This window comes from Apus apus, chromosome 1, assembly GCF_020740795.1.
Source record: "Apus apus isolate bApuApu2 chromosome 1, bApuApu2.pri.cur, whole genome shotgun sequence".
Lineage (NCBI taxonomy): Eukaryota > Metazoa > Chordata > Aves > Apodiformes > Apodidae > Apus > Apus apus.
In genome coordinates, this window is record NC_067282.1 from 25365801 (window position 1) to 25386842 (window position 21042).

The 21042-nt window shown below is 45.8% G+C and overlaps 1 protein-coding gene across 2 annotated transcripts in view; it reads right to left on the reverse strand.

Annotated features, from left to right (window-relative positions):
• Positions 1–19085, reverse strand: part of SMAD9 (SMAD family member 9) — a 39150-nt gene extending 20065 nt beyond the window's left edge. For both annotated transcript variants that reach the window (XM_051625214.1, XM_051625204.1), the window contains exons 1-2: positions 19047–19085; positions 3014–3638 (exon numbers count right to left, since the gene is read on the reverse strand). In XM_051625214.1, coding sequence (XP_051481174.1) covers positions 3014–3425 — 412 coding nt within the window. In that variant the 5' untranslated portion in view covers positions 3426–3638; positions 19047–19085. The remainder of the gene's footprint in view (positions 1–3013; positions 3639–19046) is intronic.
• Positions 19086–21042: the final 1957 nt, after the last annotated feature.

Sequence of the window (21042 nt, forward strand, 5' to 3'; positions counted from 1 at the left end):
TCCTACTACCCACATCAATGGTGCACACTAAAATTTGCACTATCTACAAACAATTATCTCATATAAAAATACTAGAATAAACATATAGGCAGCTTCTGTATTTTTCTGAAACTGGAGCTTCTCCTGACAAGAAACCATTCAGACCTCTGACCAGCTCTTTGAGGCAGAACAATGAAGGGTGTTAGCAGAGCTGAAGTACCATACCCATCTCCTGTAGGCTAGGTGGCCTAACCCCACCCTACAGTTGCACAAATAGAAGAAATATATGCTGCTTTTTCCTAAAAGGCATCTGCTGCTCAGCAGACCTGAGAGGAAAACTGCTGAGTACACTGGTAGTAGCAGTAAAAATTATGCATCATCTGTGGAGTAGTGGTAAGCACTGTGATGGTCAGCGTGAGGATACAGCAGAGGCAATGAAACCCCTGGATCTCAGACCAGAGTGTAAAGCTGCTCTCTAGTAATAAGAGATCTAGGAATCTCCCAGGCCACTGAAGAAAGGGTGAGGCCCTCACATCTTTGACACAGCTCATTCATTCTGAATACAAGTTAATAGATCTGGTCACAGAGTGGTTAAGTAAGAAGATAGACTGCAGTGATGGAAAATGACCCCCAAAAGGATGGACACTTGTATGAAAATAACACTGGCTTGTGGATTATGAAGAAATGCAATGCTGACTAATTTAATGGGTAGATTCTTTAGCTCTCGAGGATGAGATTTAGATAATGTAATAGAAGCCTAAGATCACAAAGAGCAAAGATGGAGAATATTTCCTGAAGTTGAAAGAGGACTGGTTTTTAAACAGACTAGCACCTGGATAATCAGTTCCAGCCTTTACTGTGGTGACATCACTGCTACCACTTTCTCCTCAAGCTTATTTCTTCTCATGCCTTGCCAGCACCTCCTTGCTGCACTGCTTTCTGACTGCTGCTGGCCTGGAGCTGCATTACTGTCACTTCAGTGGTGTAAGTTACCTCTCCTGCTGCTGCCCCAGCACACGTGAATAGGTTGTACCCCTTGATGCACCACATCGTTAGCACGGGGTGACTCACTTGTGAACTTCACCTTCTAAGCTGTCCCCTGTAAGAAAAGTGGTAGGAGTGAACACAACAGACCAAGAACAATTCCAGGCTCCTGTGCAGAACTGGCACGGCACAGCTTGCATCCTTGCAGCTCTGCTTGCTTTCAGCTCCAAAACAAGGTGTTCACATCTTAAGTGCCCAAAGCCCCTCCTGTGGGCTAAACCATGCACCCTGAGAACTGCTAGTCCACGCCAGTCCACATGGGCCAAAGCTGTGCCCAGAACACGGTACCAACTCAGCACTGCTCGGACCTGCACCCTGGCCCTGTCTCATTTACTAGCAGACGTGCAGCCCGTCTGCTGCACAGACAAATGATAGAGACATGTTCGCAGCTGGTTCCTGAGTTTCAGGGTCAGAACAACAAGCTTAGGCAGCCGTTGAGCAGCTGCTGGATTACCCCAGGTCTAGCATTTGTAAGCTGGAACTGAAGGGATCTGAAGACCGGGGCTGGAAACAGCACTGTGCAGTGCTGTCAGCTACCGTGCTGAGGAGACTTCACTAACTACACTGGAGTTACACAAGAAGAAACAAAAAAAAACCAGAGACTACAAAGAGAGAGGTACACAAAATGGGATATTTTACGAGTATCTTTTCTTAGATTCTTGAAGAGTTCATTTTAACAAGGCAGGAGATCAGCTTTTTCCACTGAAAACTGTTGACACCAAGCACTACTCACTGCAGCTGTAAAAATTTAGCTGTGACAATGTTTACTGCAGTTGAGATGCAACTTCAAAATGATAGCTCTGCTGCAGTGGAAGGGCTATCAGAAAAGGGAGAAGCCCCTGTTGTTTAACAAATGTTAACAAATGTCTTTCCCTTATTTCATCTGTGTGAAAAGAAACATTCCACAGTTCACTTATCTGATCCTAATGTCACCTCAGAGTAAAGTTCATGCCAGACAAAGAGTAATGACAGAATAGTAATTATACACTTACCAACCATATCCATTAGTAAATTAAATTCCTGTGATTTTTGGCAGCAAGGGAGAGCTAGGTTAGACATTAGAAATCATTCTGAACTGTAAGGATAGCAAAGCAATAGATTTATTTGCCTGGAGAGGTTGTGGAGCCTCTATCACATGAGATTTTTAGAGCTCTTTTGAAAAACATCTGTCAGGAATGTACCTGGTAATTTGTCTTGTTTTGTGAGTAGGAGCAGAGGATAACAGGATGACTGCTCAAGCTCTCTGCCAGTTCTGCCTTCTAAGATCCCCATAGAAGTCAACACCAAACACTATCATTTCCTAACAGCTGTTTCATTGACACAAAGCCCAATTAAATGACCCTTCAATGACGTCATAAGTTTTCAGCATTGACTGAGTCCAGACTAAAGAGGATCATCAGTGGAAAAAAATAAGTTTTATGGGAACTTGGGGGACTTATTTCACATAAAGTATCCTTTCAGGTAAGTAAAACCCACTGAAGGCAGGCAACTAGGCATTTAGGAAGGATCAACTGACCTGGTTTCATACCTACAGCAAGATAAGAGATCTTACTGAACTCTAAAGAGAGAGCTAGTGAGACATTTTTCCTGTGGATTAACGAGTCAATCGGTGGTTTTCAGACAATGAGACATAAAATCTAGCCAGGGTGGCAAGTCTAGGATGGTGCCTAGACCACCTGCAAATGGTGACCAGTTTGTAGGAGAAGGGTTTAGAGGGCAGCCAGCACCCAAAACCGTGAAGAGGGAGGTGGCTTTCAGCACCCTGAACAAGACCCGGGCACCTCGGGGGTTCAACAGGATGGGGACCCCACTCACTCCCGGCCACTGGAGCTGTGATGCCACCAGGCACGGGAAGACCCAGGGTCCTTCCATCAGATGCAGTCTGCCTTTTCATACTTCAGAGCAGAATTCAGGAGGATGCACCAAAACTAGACCTGCCAATGGAAGAGCTAACAGAGAGATGTGAATCATTTGCAGGTAACAGAATTACCTGGGGTTTCCACCCGCCTGTAATGGTAGGGGTTAATGCACACTTCTTTCTGTTTTGAACCAAACGGGAAGTCGCAACATTCCAGCGGTTTCAGCTCATGGTGAGATTGTAAATCAGGCCAGCGCCACACTCTGCAGTAGATGACATGGGGAAGGCCTTTGCGGTGAGAGACCTGCAGCCGCCCATCCAAGGAACGTGGGATGGTGACACATTTACTGGGCTGACCCGGGCAACTCAGAGCCCTTTCCAGTTCTTCCATGGCACCTTTTTTCTTCTTTAACTTCTTCACCAAGGAATCAACAGCTTTTTCAGCCCACTTTTCCTCCTCATCTCCTTGTTTCCAGCCCAGCAGCCTTTTCACTGCAGGGCTGGTAAAGGAGAACAAGGAACTGATAGGGGTGCTGGAGTGCATAAGAAGCAGAGATTACACACGAGCGTCAATGCAAGCACAAGTTGCTCTCTTGCCTTGCAAGGCTGGTACAGTGCTTCCACAATGTTGAGATGGATGCTTCCTTCAGGGAAAGGTTCTTCCACACATGTTTTCGTGGTCTTAGGCACTGGTTACAAGTACTCCAGCAGGGTGGGTGTCAGAACTTTCCAAACATCTAGAAAACGCTGATGAAGCCTGGAATAACAATACAATATACAGTTAGGCTTCAAAAGCTTCTTTCAATGCTCTTTCAGTAAAATCTTTTGAAAAATAAATTATTCAAAATGTATATTTAATTTTCAATGGTTTTCTGTTTGCTTTTTGCTGTTTATTTTTATCTGTTTCCTACTCCCCTCCACACTCATTTTAAAGTTGGACCTCAGAAAGCATTAAGTGTCCAGTCACTTCAATTTGTGTTGAGAGTTTAATGCACTAGGCAAACTGTAGCAGGATTTGGGTTGTATTTACGACAAAAGAAAATGCAGCACTTTTTTTAATGATGGTAGCTGTAGGTTCAGCTCAAGCATCTTCTACAAAATTATATCTTTCATATCAGATTTTATGAAAGTAATAAGTAGACTGTTTTTCTGATTTCCGCTCTCTCTGACCCTCCCGTCTCACTCTACTATCAAGAGTTGTACAATATCAACTACAAAATAAATTTAAAAATTAACTAATCCCAGATTTCATTTAGTGCCTTTGAAAGACCAATCACTATTCTCTGAGCTTATTTACATTCTGTCACATGCAAGAAAAAAACCTTGTTTGCTTCGCCACTCTTTTTCACTCTCTCCAAGAACTCTCAGTTTTTTGGATGAAAACCACAGACTTTTGGACACAGTTTGTGCTGGATGGATCCTGAGTTACTTCTGCTAGGAACTGGTACAACTGATAATCTCCAACAAAAAGTTTAGTTCTTGAGGGTTTTACTTTACTGTTTATTTTTTGGTTTGGTTTGGGCAGAGGGAAGTTTGGGATTTTTGTTTCATTGTTTGTTTGGGGGGTTTTGTTTGTTTGTTTCTTTTTGTTGTTGGTTTGGGTTTTTTTATGTAGCTGAGTCCAGTCTAAACTTAGCTGGAAATGACTTATTTTCACTGACTGGAACTCTGAGGAAAAACGTTCTTTTATGTCAAGCAATTTACTATTTCAAATATACTTCCTGGACCTCATGTGCATACCAAGTTCAAAGGACTGAACTATAACAGAGGGCACTTAAAGGAAGAGACTGGGGCAGCTTCTAAATGGATGCCTCCAGAGAAGCAGCTTCATGACTGCCCTACTCTACCACTGTGGGAAGACTTGGGTCCTTCTTGCCCTGCATCAGTAACAACCTGGACATGGTCCTCAGCAGTGCTTATACCCAGCCACTGAAGAGACACACAGACAGTGCCTGATGTAGGGAGCAGCAGGACCTCACAAACCCTGTTCTTTTGCATTTCCTTAAATGCACAGCTCTTGCAGGAGTTCAAAGGGCACGTGGGGACACCAAGTGCAGGCACAGGTACAACATACTGATAAAGGGGGCCAATCCCAAAGACCGGCTCCTCAGCATGGACTGGTACGAGCAGCACCACACAGCTCTGGAGCACACTGCAGGGTAAGCACACATAGCCCAGAGCATCAGCACCTCTTAAGCAACACGCAACATTTGCTGAGCACTGACTGCCTAGAGCTGTTTTCCTCCTAGTCCTTCTGTTTTCTCTCATGTCATTCCTCTGCCCCACTGTGTTACCCCTTAGGATGGGTGCCCAGCACCCTGAGAAATGCAGATACATATACACATAAGGAGCTTTTTCCCTTCTTCCATGACAGCAGCAATGATGAGGGCAGGGGCTCAAATTCCTGAAGCCTTTCACAGAGCTAGGGAGATGTAAGCACTTGGCCCCTCAGAAGTGAAAGCACAAAACTGACCCTTTGGCATGTCACAAGCCTCAGCAGCAGCTGCTGCTGCTCCCCCAGGAGATTCATATTCCAAGCACCAGCAGATAGGAGGTCGCATGAAAATAACCAGAGGGACTACAGAACTGGAAGGAAGAGCAGGCACACTTTGCTTCAGACACCCATCACAGCAGTGAGCTCTGGCTTATGCAATTTCTATGTTACCCATCTATGTGTATGTCTAGCTGTCAAGTGGGTCTTGAAAGGGCATGGCAGAAATCCCCTCACTCATGCCATTCAGCCATCAATGATCAATTCCACAGAACTGCCCAAAATTGTTCCATTGTGCAAAGAAACTTCAGATTCCAGATTTTTTCCTCTCTCTGCCTTAGTAAAAAAATCCAATAACCTGGAGCATTTACCTGGATAGTTCCTAATACCTCTTAGTTAAAACTGAAGTCTATTCAAAACACTTAAGAGGGTACCATGTGAGAACAAAATAAGTTCAGAATGATTTATCACAGGAAACAACCCTCAAGCAGCTTGTAAAACATAACGTGGATAAAAATTAGGCAGGCAGTCTCCAGCCTTTGCCAGACCTACAAAGCCCAGTGCCAGCCCCATCTAGGCATCCCATGTAGTGGAGGGGCCTGCCCCTTGCTGCCCTGATGAGAACCTTGGGAGGATCCACCAAATGCCACCACACTGCTGTCACTGCTTGGCAGCACCAAACCCCATCCTCAGGCAAGAAAAAGAAACAATGCTGGGATCTCTGTGGATCAGCCCTGAAAGCAGTAACAGGAAGCACTAGAGCCTGGGATGAAAGCCTGCAGGACCAGCAGCGGTGTCGAAGTCTTTGCTCCAGGCTGAGAGGGAAAATGGCTCACACTTCTTATCTGAGGGGGTCTCCCAGGCGTAAGCATGTGTAAACAACTGCCCCTGATAAGTTAATGCAACATCACCATCATCAGATAGGAAAACATACATGTTCACATAAAAGTATTGTCCTGAGATTTTCCTTTCCATTTTGACCAAGGTTTTAAATAAACACATTAATCTTGTTCAGTCAAATTAAATAACTCAACAGTGACATCAGTATGAGTCTGAGCACTATTGTTGCTAGTGGGAGAGTCGCCAAGACTATGTGTATAAAAGCAAAAGCCGTGCTTTGCAGACCATGTGATGTAGATAAGTACATTGCACAATTTCCTACCAAGCTCCCCCCAGCTTCTTCTGAAATCATTTTTTCCCCAAATTCAACTGACATACAAAATACAAATGGTATTAAATAAATAAAACAGCTTTCAAATAATATTATCAGAACATCCTAGTTTAATGTTACTAAATTACACATTACTGTATATTATTCAGCAGCCATGTGTTGCTAGGCTGAGATACTCCATTATGAAATACCTAGGCAGCCAACCTGCTCCATGGCTGTAATAACAGAGATGTCAATTCACAAATTAATTTTAACAATTTTTAGGACAGCAGTTGCTTAAGATGTATGCCTTCTGTAACAGACAACTTGCCTACCCAACGGGAGACTTCCAACATTGAAACGTTTCAAAATCATGTTTGATGCATTTTCTCTGCTGACAATTCATGGTGGTTCTTGATGCTCACCACTTGAGAGTGGCAGGGAAGTAGGGGGAGAAGTGTTACAGTTTTGATCCATATCCCCACCACACATATCAAGCCCTGGGCCATAGCATGATGGAAGTTCTGGTCTGGTTGCCTTTATCTCCCTCAGTGACAACATGACACACTATCATCAGTATGAGTCAGACATCACACAGGGTACATCCCTCACACAATACGCTCCCCTGGGACTGCAAGAATGGTCTGTCAGGTAAATGAGGAGTCAACAGGAAACATGGACACCATGCTGTAAATCTGTATTCCATCGCCAAGTTTAGTCTAAGATCTGAAGCTTGCCTTAGGGGAGAGACAGAAGACAAACTTCACGTGAGCATGGAACCATCCTGTCATTTCTGTGGTCTGCAGAAGGAGAAGGTGAAACTGAAAAAGCTTCAGCACAGTTTTCTTCCATTCTTCCTAAACATATGATGCCTACCTTAGCTATGGCTACACTAGTGCTGGGGAACATTTCTGGACACAGGAACCTGATTATCTACAACATAAATTATTACCATAGTATCTAGAATGGCTGTGGTCTGTGCCAGTAGCACTCTCCTAAATAACTCCTGTGTGCAGTTCAAGAGTTAGCAGGGACCAGGGGTAACTCCTAATAAGAAGTCTGCATAGACTGCACAGTCATATTATTTTGGAAGGTGAGACAGTAACTGCATGGAAGTAAGCCTCTCCATCCCAGTTGGACTCCAAGACAAGAACAGTACTAGACACATTTAATTTATTAGTATGGAAGCAGCCTTTCAGTAGAATTTACTTGGCCACATAAACATGTCCCAGTTGTTGACACTCATATCTGAACTACTCACTCTCAAGTCCCTAAACATGTACTTGAGAAAACCGTATATGTACATGGTATGGACTATTCGACCTAACAGTAAACATCTAGAAAAAAATGAGCAAAATCAGGCACTGCATATGGCTAACACTGGGTGAGTTGAATTGAGAGTCTCACCTCAAGTCTGAAGAACTAAGACCCAGCAACACTGACACACAGTGGAAGGGAAGAAGCTACTTTTTCCTACTCCTAAACCCATTTCTCACCCTCCAGTGCAGAATTAGCCTGTAGGCCCTCAGGTGAACAGAAGAAATGTATTCACCCAGGAACTTCACTGCAGTAGCTTCCACCATGCTACTGAAGAACTTAACATGCCAAGAACAGACAAAAGCAGATGAAACACCATCATTGTGGGCTGTTTCCTAATCCTAGGTCTTGCTGAAGTCAGCAAGAGGGGAAATTAAATGTGCCCTCCTCTACATCTCACACAGCAGCATGCTGACAGCTGCACTACAGAGAGATTTTGGGAAATGTAGACTTTATTTAAATGTACAAAGGATCGGCTGTTTTGGGGAAGACTTGCATCATCACCTCTCAGCAGAATGTCTGTGCAGGCCAATGCAGTAATGAAGTTCCCCTCTAATTCAATTTCCATGGGCGCAGAAGGGGAATTGTACCAGTCCTTGTTAAAATTTCACTCTGAGCTTTATACAGAAGGCAAAAAAGGAAAACCATACGGATGCTAGCGAAAACACTTAAAACTCAACTGTGTAAAAGCACAGTGTCCAGCCTCCTTCAAAAGTGCATCTATGCATGTGTATGTAAGCAGAGATGTGTGCAGATGCGTGTATGAATCTGGTCTCAGAAGAAAGCTCCGAGAAGCTGCCTCCCCTCCGAGCGCCTGGTCGGTGAGCAGGGAGAGGCATGGCCATCAGTCTAGGAAGGGCTGACATCATCAGTCTCGGTGTCACTGCAATGGCTCAGTAAGGCCACAGAGGGAGATTTCTCAAAGGGTCGTCTAGACATAAGCTGTGCAGTTCTTGGAGATGCACACAGCTGGAAAATGGAGTAGTGAGACAATTACAGCTGGAAGTCTGCTGCTCAGGGACTAAATCACAACAGAACTGAAAAGGAGAAAACTGTTTTAAGTCTAACAACGTAAAGAGGGATGCTGTGAACATGCGCTTGGTTAGTTATATTTACCTAGCACTGATTCAGTTACTTCTACCTACTATGGAAGAGTGGAGCATGGAAGTCTTCTCAGTAAAATCAAGTTTTGATTTAGGTTTCACATGCGTCCAGCTGGCAGCAGCCAGCGAGTACCCAGGGCTGGAAAAGAAGTTTCCAGGTCACATAATCATCGCTGTTTGCTATGCAGATCTTCCACACCTTAGCAGGGAATACAGTTTAACAAAAATAAATAAACAAACAGAAGGGCCTCAAATGAGAGAGGAACCTCACCAATCTTGTCCCAGACCTGCTCCCACATCCTGAGCCAGAAGCACCAATCCTAGCAGCTGGGTTTTGCAGGTACACAGCTGGGCAGAAGAGATTTTCACACGTGCACTCACTCCCAAAGAGCAGTGCGGGACATGCCAGACCAGGGTGCTGTTATGAACCTACCTGAAACCACTGTCTTTTGCACCAAACAAAATACAGTTAATAAATTATTCATTACACTGTTACTGAGTTCTTCCACAACCACAGAAGCTGACACCCAGGGTTTTAATTAAATGGGATGTAAAGAAGGTTGCTCTTTTTTTTTTTTTTTTTTAATTAAGAAACTAAATTTCTTCCTGGTTTGACCCTGAACTGCTTCAATTGAAAACAGCTGCAGTGATAGGAGGTAACATACTTGAGACTCACATTTATCCATGTTTCACACAGCCCTGGCAACATCTCCTTGTTTATTCCTGTAAGTTTAAATGAAGAAAGCAAACTTCTGAAACTCATTTTCTTTTTTTTTTTTTTTTCCCCCAAGTTCTTTCTGAAAGTCCTTCTACATTGAGCTTTATGTGCAGCCATCAAAATCAAAGAGCAAATCTCACAGCGCTTCATGTCTCTCCAGCCACTCACCCACACTGTGGAGTCTTTACTGAACTCACTGCCTCCCAGATAAAACAAGGACAACATTTGATACTGGTGCGTACACACCTATGACTTCTAAACATTTTTGCTGATCTTGTGGATTCAATCAAATATTATCTCATTTACTCAGCACCTTCCAGCTTTTCTTGACAGGAGGAACACATTCTCATTTGATATAAAGGACAGATTAAAGTATGTAAGCTGTGGACCTTAAGACAGTTACACAAATCTCTGAATATTGCAGATGAACTAAATGTAAATTTAGTTACAAAAGAAAATTAAGTACCCAGTTCACTTTTGTTATGACCATGATGCCTGGCTGGGAAGGGACGTTATCAGCTCCCGTGGTGGGATTGGTCTAGGTGATTGCATTGACATGACGCTTCAACAAAGCTTTGTAACTGTGATTTAAGACAGGGAGCAGAGAGGAGCATGGACACGGTAGCAGTATGTCCATGTGCAAAAGCCTGTTCCAGACAGGATAGAGGCATTCTGTCTTTTGTATCTACTCAAAGGAACAGGGAGAACATATTAATAGAATAGCTACACACTGGGATAGTTACTGCTGCTGAAGGTCTTTGACTACAGTTTACACAGCTTTCCCCAAGAATAGCTGCACTGGCCTTGAAGAAGAAGAAGGGACCGGAAAACCCCTTGACATGTGCCCTTCTGATCTTACACCCCCTACTATAACCAAGAAAAAGAGCCCCTCTCCACATGCAGTACTAGAATAACATGGCATCTCTGGCTTTAGCCCTTGGGTTACCTGCATTCTGCTGCTCAAGGTAAACCCAAACCAGAAGGCTGGACATTCTCACTGACTGTTGCCTTTGAAAATCTTTCACAGGATTTGAAGGCACTCCACAAGATTACCACAACGTCTGGGCAAAAATATGAAACTGGACCAATTTATCACTTTGATCTCTCTTTGACTGCACTTCCTTCCTTGGTAGGAAACCAGCAACCATGATGTTTATATGGAGTGAACCACACTGTGTTCCCTGGCTGGACCACACTGAAGTCTCTGAGATGCAATCCCACAGGGACACATCCTCTTCTCTGCCTCATGTCCTGCTCCCAGCAGGCATGAGGAAGACCCATTCACCCAGTCCCTGCCTTATCCCTTTCTGTGGCTGCCATGCCCAGCCTCAGACCGGTAGCTCTGAGGAAGAGCCCCTCTCCCAGTTGCCTTCCTCCCGCAGAGCCAGAAGCTAAGGAGCACACATGCCATGGGGGAGCTCTGAGAATGTATTTGTGGGAGAAGGCAGGAGGCAGTGGGATATGGTGGGAAGGTGCACATCAACCTGCTCTGGGGAGCCAAAATGTCTTCTCATGGCTCTAGTTATCCCTGTTTTATAGACAGTCAGGCCTGCATTCCTCACATACCCACCATTCCCAGAGAAACTGTAGCAAAGGCCATCAGTGTTTCTAAAAATGGAATAGTTAGAAATAGGCAAAAAATAGAGTTCCTGCTTTTAAAATAAACACTGACTCGTCTCTAATACAAAGCAAGCAGCCAAGTGCCTCCAGAGCAAACACTTTACAAAGGAAGAAGGGGACTAGAAAAGAATTTCAGCTTCATTGCTGGCCTAAAGTTTATATCCACACTAATCAGATCCTGTAATCCTCGTTATCAATCACTGGCATTCTTGGAGCCATTCCCAAATACCCATTTTAGGAAAAGGATTTGCTTAGAGTTAGGTATTAAGAATGTTGTGAATAAGGATACATCTGAAGAACAATTACTTCACCAGGTGTTCAAGTAGGATAGGAACTTATTCTGAAAGTTTAGTGTCTGAGTTGTTAGAAAGAAGGCACTTTTAGAGCTCTGGTTGTACCTTCATAGTGCACACAGGAGAAATGCACAAAGTTCTCCTCACGTTGTACAGTAGCACATCCCATCTACCTAACAAGAGACCTGAGGGCCAGCTGAGTGAGATTCAACACAGTGCCAAATTCCTTCATTTCCTAGAGGAATACACAGAACTGACAGAAGGGTGGCTCCTACTGGCAGATCTATGAGGTCTGACCCCAGCAATGGAAACTGGTGACTGGTTCTTCCCACGCAAAGACTGCATCTCATGCTTTTGAGACCTGCTGCCTCACTGTGCCAGGTTCCTAATGCCGCAAAGTCAGAGAGAACCTCTGACAGAAGAGCTACCTGGGAAGTCTGTTGACTCTAAGCACCCCATGCTGACAGGACACTCCAGCCACGCTCCCAGCTGTTGCCTGGCACAGAGGCTCCATGGCACAGAGGCACCCACAGTCCCAGAGACAGAGAGCAAGCCCTAGGAGGTTTGCCAAAGGGTTAATTACTCAGTTATGGTGTTAACACAGTAGACGTCTTCTGCAGAAGATTTAGCGTCACACAGCTTGGCAAGTGAAATATAGATCAGTAGATCATATAAACCATCAATAAAGTCCTTGAAAGGAAGAACTTCCACAAGTGCTTCCTCTCTGAATGACAGCAGGCCTGGAGAGGCAGCAGCAGCAGTGCAGACAACCTCTCCTTCCTCCCAGGTGAGAAAGCCTGACCAGATGTTTCACACACAAAAGGCTTTCCATATACATCATGTTAGCAGTTTTCCATGGAATTCCATTAGCATTTCATTGTGTTCAAGCCATATCACATTCAAATCTGTTTTCCCTAAAAGGCTTTCACTGTGCTTCACTGTGGGAAATTGCTAATGCAATAAGATTGACATATAGGTTCTCCTGCACGAACATCCGCAGCAATCTGTGCTAATTGAACCCTCCATGGCTTGTGAAACCCTGCAGGGGGGAGGAAGGGTGGAGCATCCACAGGGCCTATGTCTTGCAGAACTGCAGAAAACAAGAGCGTAGAGGACAGATAAGCACTAATATCAGTGTGTTTTATCCATGTAAAGATCTCATTCAGTGGCAGGGATTGCCTTGGACGAGGTGCCAAAGCTGCCAAGCAACAGTACTGAAGTCTTTTCCATAAAAAAGAACTGGGTATGATTGGACTCTCTATAGAAGTTATTTCACAACAACAGCACCAAGAATAAAAGGAGCAAGAACTTGTCTATCTAGTTCCCTCCTGTGGGGGGAAAGGAGGAGACTGCCGGCCATTCCCAGTGACTTCAGCTGAAGATGTGGGTGCTTGGCTTCTCTGCAAACCAGAACACTTGCTTACAAGATTAAACAGAATTCATATGCCTACATTTGAGTCTGGGAGTATCAAACGAGGGCTGGATTCTCTTTAGCATATAAGGTGACATGCCACGGTATCCGTCAGTTTCAGAAAATACAGAATACTGAGCAAAAGGCAGAAAGAGGGCCCTGAGACTTCAAAAGAAACATCTCTGTCTTCTCCAAACTGATGCCATCTTTCCAGGGCTGTTTCTCCCTTTCCTCTCCTAGCGCTCGGCTCTGCCCACACAGCCCCTGAAGCCAAAGAGTCCCAAGCAGGACTCTTGGGCTGCAGGGGCCCTAGACAAAGAAGGGACCAAGGACAAAGAAGCCTTCGACCCAGAACAGTCCTGCAGGACACGCAGGCGGGCAGGCACGGGAACCGCAGGCAGCTGCCTCGGACAGGAAGGAACTTTGGTTTCTCTACTCTAGATGTCCCTGTGGAGGCCTTGTGCCCTGTGTGAAGTAATTCAAGATCTGTTGATGAGAGAGAGATAAATTAGCTACCTCATATGTGCTGCAGGGTAAGAAACTGCATGTTGGCAGCTAGGCCAGAGTAATTTGACAGAGACAAGTGGGTTTGGATAAGCCAAACTGGCAAGTAACCATAAGGGAGTCTTGACAAGCCACATAAACTGCTTGTGCTTCTGGTCACTTCTGTGCCTATTGGGCAGTGTATGGGACCACATCCTGCCACAGGGTTCTCCTCAGGTGCCTCAGTTCATGCATCTGTCATACAGGTACCCTGATGGGCACAGCTTTATAAAGAATTAAGAACTCTCCCAATGAGGAGCACTACACAATAATGCTTTAAAAAAAATGGTATTTTTTTGTTAAGGAGAGGCATAGCAAGAAAACACACACACAAAAATATAATAAATTAAGTATTATTTAAATGTATTGATCTCAGCAGCAGGGTTATTTGTGTTATAGAGGATTCTCCACTGCATGGAGCCTTGCTTTTAGCAGATACTGCTTTCTGGAAAGGATACCACCACAAGCAGCAGCTCCCTGCCAGCTCCCTGCCTGCTGTTCTTCACAGCATGGCTTTGTGACTGAGTACAACATCAGACTGAACAAACACAGAATAACTGTCATTAAGAAACGACCAATCTTGCTCCTATTGTAGCCAGGTAATAAGGGTGAAAGGAAGACTGAAGCAGAACAAACTAATGACCTTCAGGTCTGCTAATTTTCTTTCCTCATCTCTCATTCAGTAGACAGTGAGTTTGAAGCCAATAGTTCTGGGGAACTCTGGAAGAAGGGAACATTTTCAAACCTTAAACAAAAACCAGGTGTACAGAGATACTCCAGAACAGGAGTCTGCATGGAGACGTTTCAGAAAGAAAAGCAGAAGACGCAGGATTTTGGCAGGGGTCATGCTGACTGGGAGCAGAATGTAGGTGGGAGAAAAGAGCTTGTTGGGAAATGGGAGGTTGCAGTATCAAGCTGGAAGGTTGCCACAGTGTGGACTAATGCTTTGGCAGCTGCAAACAAAGGGAAGGAGGAATGTAAGAAGTAAAATGAAGAAAAAGTGTCAAGAGACATCTGGGAGTACCGAGACCTGTGAGGAAACAGAAAAGACAAAGATGATGTGAAGTTTGGCAGAGGAGAGGATGGTGATGTTGCTGACAAGGAGCGGGAAGGAAACAAGTTCTGGAGAGAAGGATGCAGGAAAGATAAGGATTTCTCCTGCCAGTCAGAAATACACCTCCATCTTAATGTCTCAAAAAAGCAGAGATCAATTTTTAGATTTTCTTCTGCTGGTTTGTGTTTCTATGTAGGGTTGACTGTGTAAACTGGGAAACTGACTCCATTCCATGTCCACCTTCACCATGTCCTTGCTGTGTCCTTGCCCAGAGGAACTGAACCTCAAAGCAAACTGCTCATCCTTCCATCTGCCTAAGATGTTGCAATAGTTACTGCAGAAACTTCCAAGTGGTCCCGTACATTGATTTGTCTAAAAATCACAGGTATCTGCACAAAACTTGGGCAGATGATGTTTCACCTGCTTCAATTTAAATGTACACATGCATTAGTCAGGATTTCAGTCTGAGCTCTGATCCTGCAGTCTATCAGATCCACTCATCTGCAAAAACACAGAAAGGTTCTTGGCTGCTATAATAAATACGTAGGGCCCTAGAAGACTCTTTAATTCACCTCTTCATCTGTAAAATTCCCACAGTATTAACCATTCAAACATTATAGACAAAATATGAGATGGGAAATAATTTGGGATATTTTTGAAAAATTAATTTTATTATACTGCATTCAGAGTCTAATGTTTCCTCACAACAAATGTTCTCAAAGACAGTAACAGGACAGCAATGATTCTCTCAGACTGTCTTTGTTATTACTATCTTTTGCTGTTAATGTAGGGTAACACTAATGATTCTTTATACCTGCCTGTAGCAGGAAACCAGGCAGTCTACCAGAACAACCTTTCCTATGTATGTTTTTGCTGTGCTGTTTTCAGTTAAAATATTTATGATGGTTGGTTGTTGGGGTTTTTTTTCTTTCTTCCCCATCCCTGCAATTATTATTTCTAAGGGGCATACTGCACAGGAAATGGAATCTCCGTGCACTTTATCTATACTTTTTTGCAGCAGGCAAATTACCCAAAGCATATGTATTTTTTTCCTTCTGGCTCCACTTACTCTGTTAAATTTCTTTGAAACAGGGTGCCTAGTACTGCTGATGCTGGAATTACTGTTAGCCAGTATCAGCATCGGTGATAAACTCTAGCTAGTGTTTTGGTTAGAGGTCACTTGTAATTAGTAGTCATTGTCCTTTGAATTTAACAATGGAAAAATAAAACTTTATCGAGACAGATTAGCCTGGCTATCAAAATTACAGCACTTTAGCATTCAGGGGAGAGGATTACATGACACACTATCTCCCTGGCTGATAACAGCAGATAGCTAAGGATTCAAATGAGAGATGCAGAAAGCCTGTAAAAGAATAAAAGGAGAGAAAGAAGGATTAACTGTTGTCGCGATCTGCGACCTATTCTATCCCCTTTTTGGAGTGATTTTAACTTACCGGGATCTGCCGAGAGGTCCGCATGCAGCGCTCGCCTCTCAGAGAGGAGCAGTGAACTTCGGCACTGACTTTTTGGGTGAGACACTTGTCCAATGCTCACTAATGCTTCTAGTAAGAGCAGCCAACCCCCAATTAGAATTTACTAACACACAGTTTATTGAGGGGAAAAAGAAAACAATTTGGGGCAGGAGGCTCAAAGAGGGTAATCAAAAGACAAAGGAGCTGTGAAATGTCTTTAAAACACCAAATACCAAGCACTTATATATGCCCTAATACTTATATATAGACCTTATCATTTACACATTATTATCTAGGAGGGGAAGAGGAAGGAGGGATATGCCCGATGCCTGCCCCATATAGGGTCGCGGTATGTGTGGAGGTAAGTCAGGCAGGAACACCTTCGGGAGAGAAATGATACCCAAACTATAATCCCTTACTTTAGTCCTGAGATGGTCTAGGCATTTCTGTATTAGGTGCAGATGACTTCTGCCACCCAATCTTGGAACCCATGGGTGGTGGGAAGAAGTCTCACTGCAGGTGGCTGGCAGCAGGCAGGACCGGGGTGAGCCGGGACTAGCAGGCAAACAGGGGCAGCAGGCAAACGGGTAAACAGGAGCAGGGACCTTGGGCAGGCAAGGACCTCCAAGGAGCAAGCTGACCCCCAAAAGCACGCCACAGCAGCTTCAGCGTCCGTCCAAAAAGCGCGCGCCAAGCAGCAAGCACGCAGTCTCTTTATGGGTCTCCTTTGTTCCCGACTGGCCAGTCTCGTTTCTGCGCTTCTCAGCCAATCAGGCGGGGACGTTTTCCCGCCACTGCTGTCACTGGCAGACTTGCGGTCTGTTGAGGTTTTCCCACCACTGCCCCTCTCTAGCAGCTAGCTACCTCCCTCATGGCGTCCGAGTTGTTGTTTTATGGCAGAGGAGGCAGGCAGGCAGAAGAGACTTTAAAGTGCCATGTGGAGCAGCCATCTTTAAGTCAGTTATGACTGCTGACCTAAAGGGCATATTATCTTCGTGTGAGGAAAGGTCTGGTCCTTCACAACTGTCCAGATGTTATGTGACATACTAACCAACACTTCTACGCTCCTGTTTTACTGAGTTAGGCCTCAGCATTGTACCCCCTGAAGACACCATGGGGTGCTACTACTAGTTTCCACAAGAGCAGCTTCAAACCCAGGGTGCCATCCTGTTCCTCTACACATTTCCACCTTCTGCAGGTACCTGGCACGTGCACCTGCATCTTGCCTTGGGCAAGTGTGCTGATAAAATATTAATACTCAACTTCTTTACAAAGTTGTGCAGTTGACAACTCAGAGTAAACCTTTGTGCATATTCATTTCGGCTGCTGCACACAAAGAAAAGCTTCTATCTCTAACTCGTATCAGTCTACAAATCCTGATTATCATAAAGATTCAGGATAAATAAAACTTGATCCTTATTCCAGTAATTTTTGCAAAAAAAAAATTGATCAGCTTATGTGATAGTTAACAAAGTGAAGACGAAAATGTTTTTAACTCCATCACAAAGAACAGATGAGAACAGAAACTGCTGCCAAACTTGGGATCCTGCAAGGTACCACTCATGATACAATTCACTTTAAATGTATTTTTGGGCACATTTATTTTGGCTGCTTTGTCAAATTAACTCAGTGTTAAAAAAAATCCAAACAATAACAAACTAACCACAAACATCCCCAGCCCCTGCTTTAAAATCTAACAGGAAGCAAACATGAACCAGCCAGACACTGGTACTTATCAAATCTGGAAGAAGGGACTTGTCTGGCTTGATTAAACAGATGACTTTTGTTTGAGTGATGACACTTGTCCTGCCATTGCTGAGGGGAAGAATTTTGCAGCACTTTCTTCAGTTTATACTCCTGAAGATGAGATTACTCCCACCACACAAACACATGCAAGTAGAACGATGCACCTTTCTGGACATGAGACACAAAGTACCTGCAGTGTCCTTCTCAAACCACAGCAAACTTGAATACATTCCCCAGCTGTGCACAGAGTTTCCCACTTCTGCCTTCCTAAGGCTCGTTCACTGAAAAGTTGCCCATTCTGGGCTGCGTGTTTTCTCACTAATTTATAAAACGCAAGTAATTAACAGAGTGTGTGTGTGTGTGCGCGCGCGCACGCATCCATGTGTGTGTCATTTATTTTTATTCCCACTAATGCCTCTTATAAAGCAGATCTGGCTAGCATCAAATAAATTCACCCATAAAATCAAAGTAGGAAAACAAAAAGTTACTGCACAACATCCGAATTGTTATAGATAAGTCGAACTTTGAACTCCCTCCACTTAAGAGCTGCCTGGACATGGAGATAAAATTACAGTAATTCATAATTTGCCATATCATGGGCTATTGGTTTTGGAAACGTTGGTTACTTGCTAACAAGTAACGTCTTAATTTCAGAGCCGGGGTGGGGGGGGGCGGGGAAAGAGAGAGAATCCCCGTTTCTATCTGGAATACAACCCCAAATCCCAGTGATTCTGCTCCGTTTTGCTTGGGAGCGTGTCCAGGAGCGGGATTTCTTGAACAGAAAATAACCTCTACAAGGAGAAGTATTTCCAAACGTGTCATGTGGGGTTTGTCGGGCTGTTGTTTTGTTTGCTTTTTCCTCTTACTTGAACGAAAAAGAAAGAAATCCTAACAGCGGGAAGACTTGTCAGCGTTCGGCCATCCATTAAGATGGTTTTATCCCCGCGCTCCTCCTTTCGCTCGGAGTCCTGGCGTCGGCTTGTCTCATCTCGCTGCTGCCCCAGCCCCAGCCCCCGCCCGCACATCGCCGCGGCCGCGGGGACACCGGCCCGGGGCGCCGCCGGGGGGGATGCTGCGTGCGGCCCCGCCGCCGCCCCGGGACCGGGCACGGCAGGGCTCGGGGAAGGATGCGGGACAACCGCGGCGACAAGTTTGGGGCGGCGGGACCGTCCTCCCTGCGCCCTCCTCCCCCCATCCCCCCCCCCCTCCGCCCTTCCCGGGACGCCGCCGGGAGCCCCGGCTCTTACCTGCCACCGGGCGCGGGCTGAAGTCTCGGCGCGCCGCGGGAGGAAACGGGGCTGCAGCTGCGCGGCGGCGGGGCCAGGGCGCAGCGGCAGCGGCGGCAGCAGCAGCAGCAGCAGCGGCAGCAGCAGCAGCCCCGGCCGGCGTCAGTCAGGCGGGAGCCGCCAGCCCGTATTAGTGCGCCGGGCTGGCCCGCGGCCAGCCGTGCCGCTCCGCTGGCCCGCCCCTACGCCCCCCCCGCCGCGCCGCCCCGCGCGCCGCACACGCACGGGCAGACACACGGACGGACACACCGCACCCGCAGCCCGCACACGCGCTGTGAGCCCCACTTCGCGCTGCACCCCCTCCCCGAGTTCAGCCGGCACCCGGGCACGGCCGCTCCTTTCACAGAGTGCACCCCGCGGCACGGACGGGCGCATAGAATCCACCCTCCCAGACACCCCGTCGCACACACTGCCCCTCACCCACGCACACCCCCCGAGACACGCACACACAGACGGTCACGCTCGCCCCCAGTGAGTGGCCGCCTCAGGCGCCGCCATTTCCCAGCCCCGCGGCCCCCGTTGAGGGGCGCCCCGATCTCTGCCCTGCCACTGGCCGCGCCGGGCCCTCAGACAAGCCCCCGAGCACCGGAGGATGGCCACAGTGGGCAAGCAAGGCACGGCACAACTTCACCCCCACCCTGCACCGCTCCAGGTGATGCTCACCTGCCTCTCTGCCTCTTGGACACAGAGCACAAACTCCAGCTGTGGGGAGAGACTGGGAAGATGCCCTTCCAGGGTGGCTGGACCACAGCAGAGGGATTTGGGGGCCAGGCTCTCTACACCAGAGGCTACTGGCACTGGCTTTCCCCATGTGTGCCCTTGGCTTTCCCACCTGGATCCCACGCTGGGGCTTTAACCGCAGAGGGTGTCCTGCAGAGTCACCCTTAAGCTCATATTGACATCAGTGAATTGGGGCCATGGCAGCCAGCTGCTGGGCACCCGTGGACTGCAGGGTCGGCCAGCGTCTAGCGGCATCTTGCATTTGCTCATTTGCTGTCATGAAAATCTTACCTTCCCAGTGATTTCATGAGCTGGACTTGAAAGGACCTCCATTTAGCTTTTAACTGCAATGGTCCCATCAGTGCCCAGGACTGGAACCAGCGAACCGCAGCCATGACTGGTGAGCAACTGTGCTTTCTGCTTTAGATATTACTTATTAAACCCTCATATTACCTACGAGTAACCATTTCTCGCTGCGTAGCACATTGTATTAGCTGTAATAAGGAGGGGCTGAAAGAGAAATTCAAGTGATTTCAAGAACACTAGAAATAAAAGGTACCTGTGGAACTGAGGCTCTAGGCAGTGCTAGCAATAGGTACCAGCTGAGCCTAACCCTGGCTGTATTGAGGGGTTCCAGTTAAATCGCACTGAGCCTTTGAGGTCAATCAATAAATATGATCAGAATTACCATCCTGCTGACATTTTCTCCAAAGTTTTTTACATTGTAAAACATGACAGAAAAGCTAATGATGTTTGAGTAGACATCAAAAAGCCACAATGGAATTATAGCTCCACAGCACAAATGTATTGAGGCATGTGTATGAGGAGGTTGTGGGGAAACAGGGAGACATAATGTAATATCCCAATTACCTCTGTTTCCCACTTCGGCCCGAAAAGTCTCAAATACCAGCAGCTTTCCATTGCTGTCTCACTTCTTCAGGAGACTTCTTGACAGATGAGTGGCAGAAGAGATGCTGTTATTTGTAAATCACTGTAAACATTTATAAAGTGCCAATCACACAATTCTAACTCAGTATGACTTGAGATTCTATATCCATAACGCTGTTTATTTTTAACTTACACACTTCAGACATGACACTGCAAATGCTATACAGGCCGAGCATTGGGGTGGCTTGGCTGAGGTGTGATGTGGAATGTGCTGAGGCATGGCTCTTGATCATGAGTGAGTTCCTTTAGCTCTCACTGCATCTCTTTCAGGTGTTAAACCCCCTTGTTT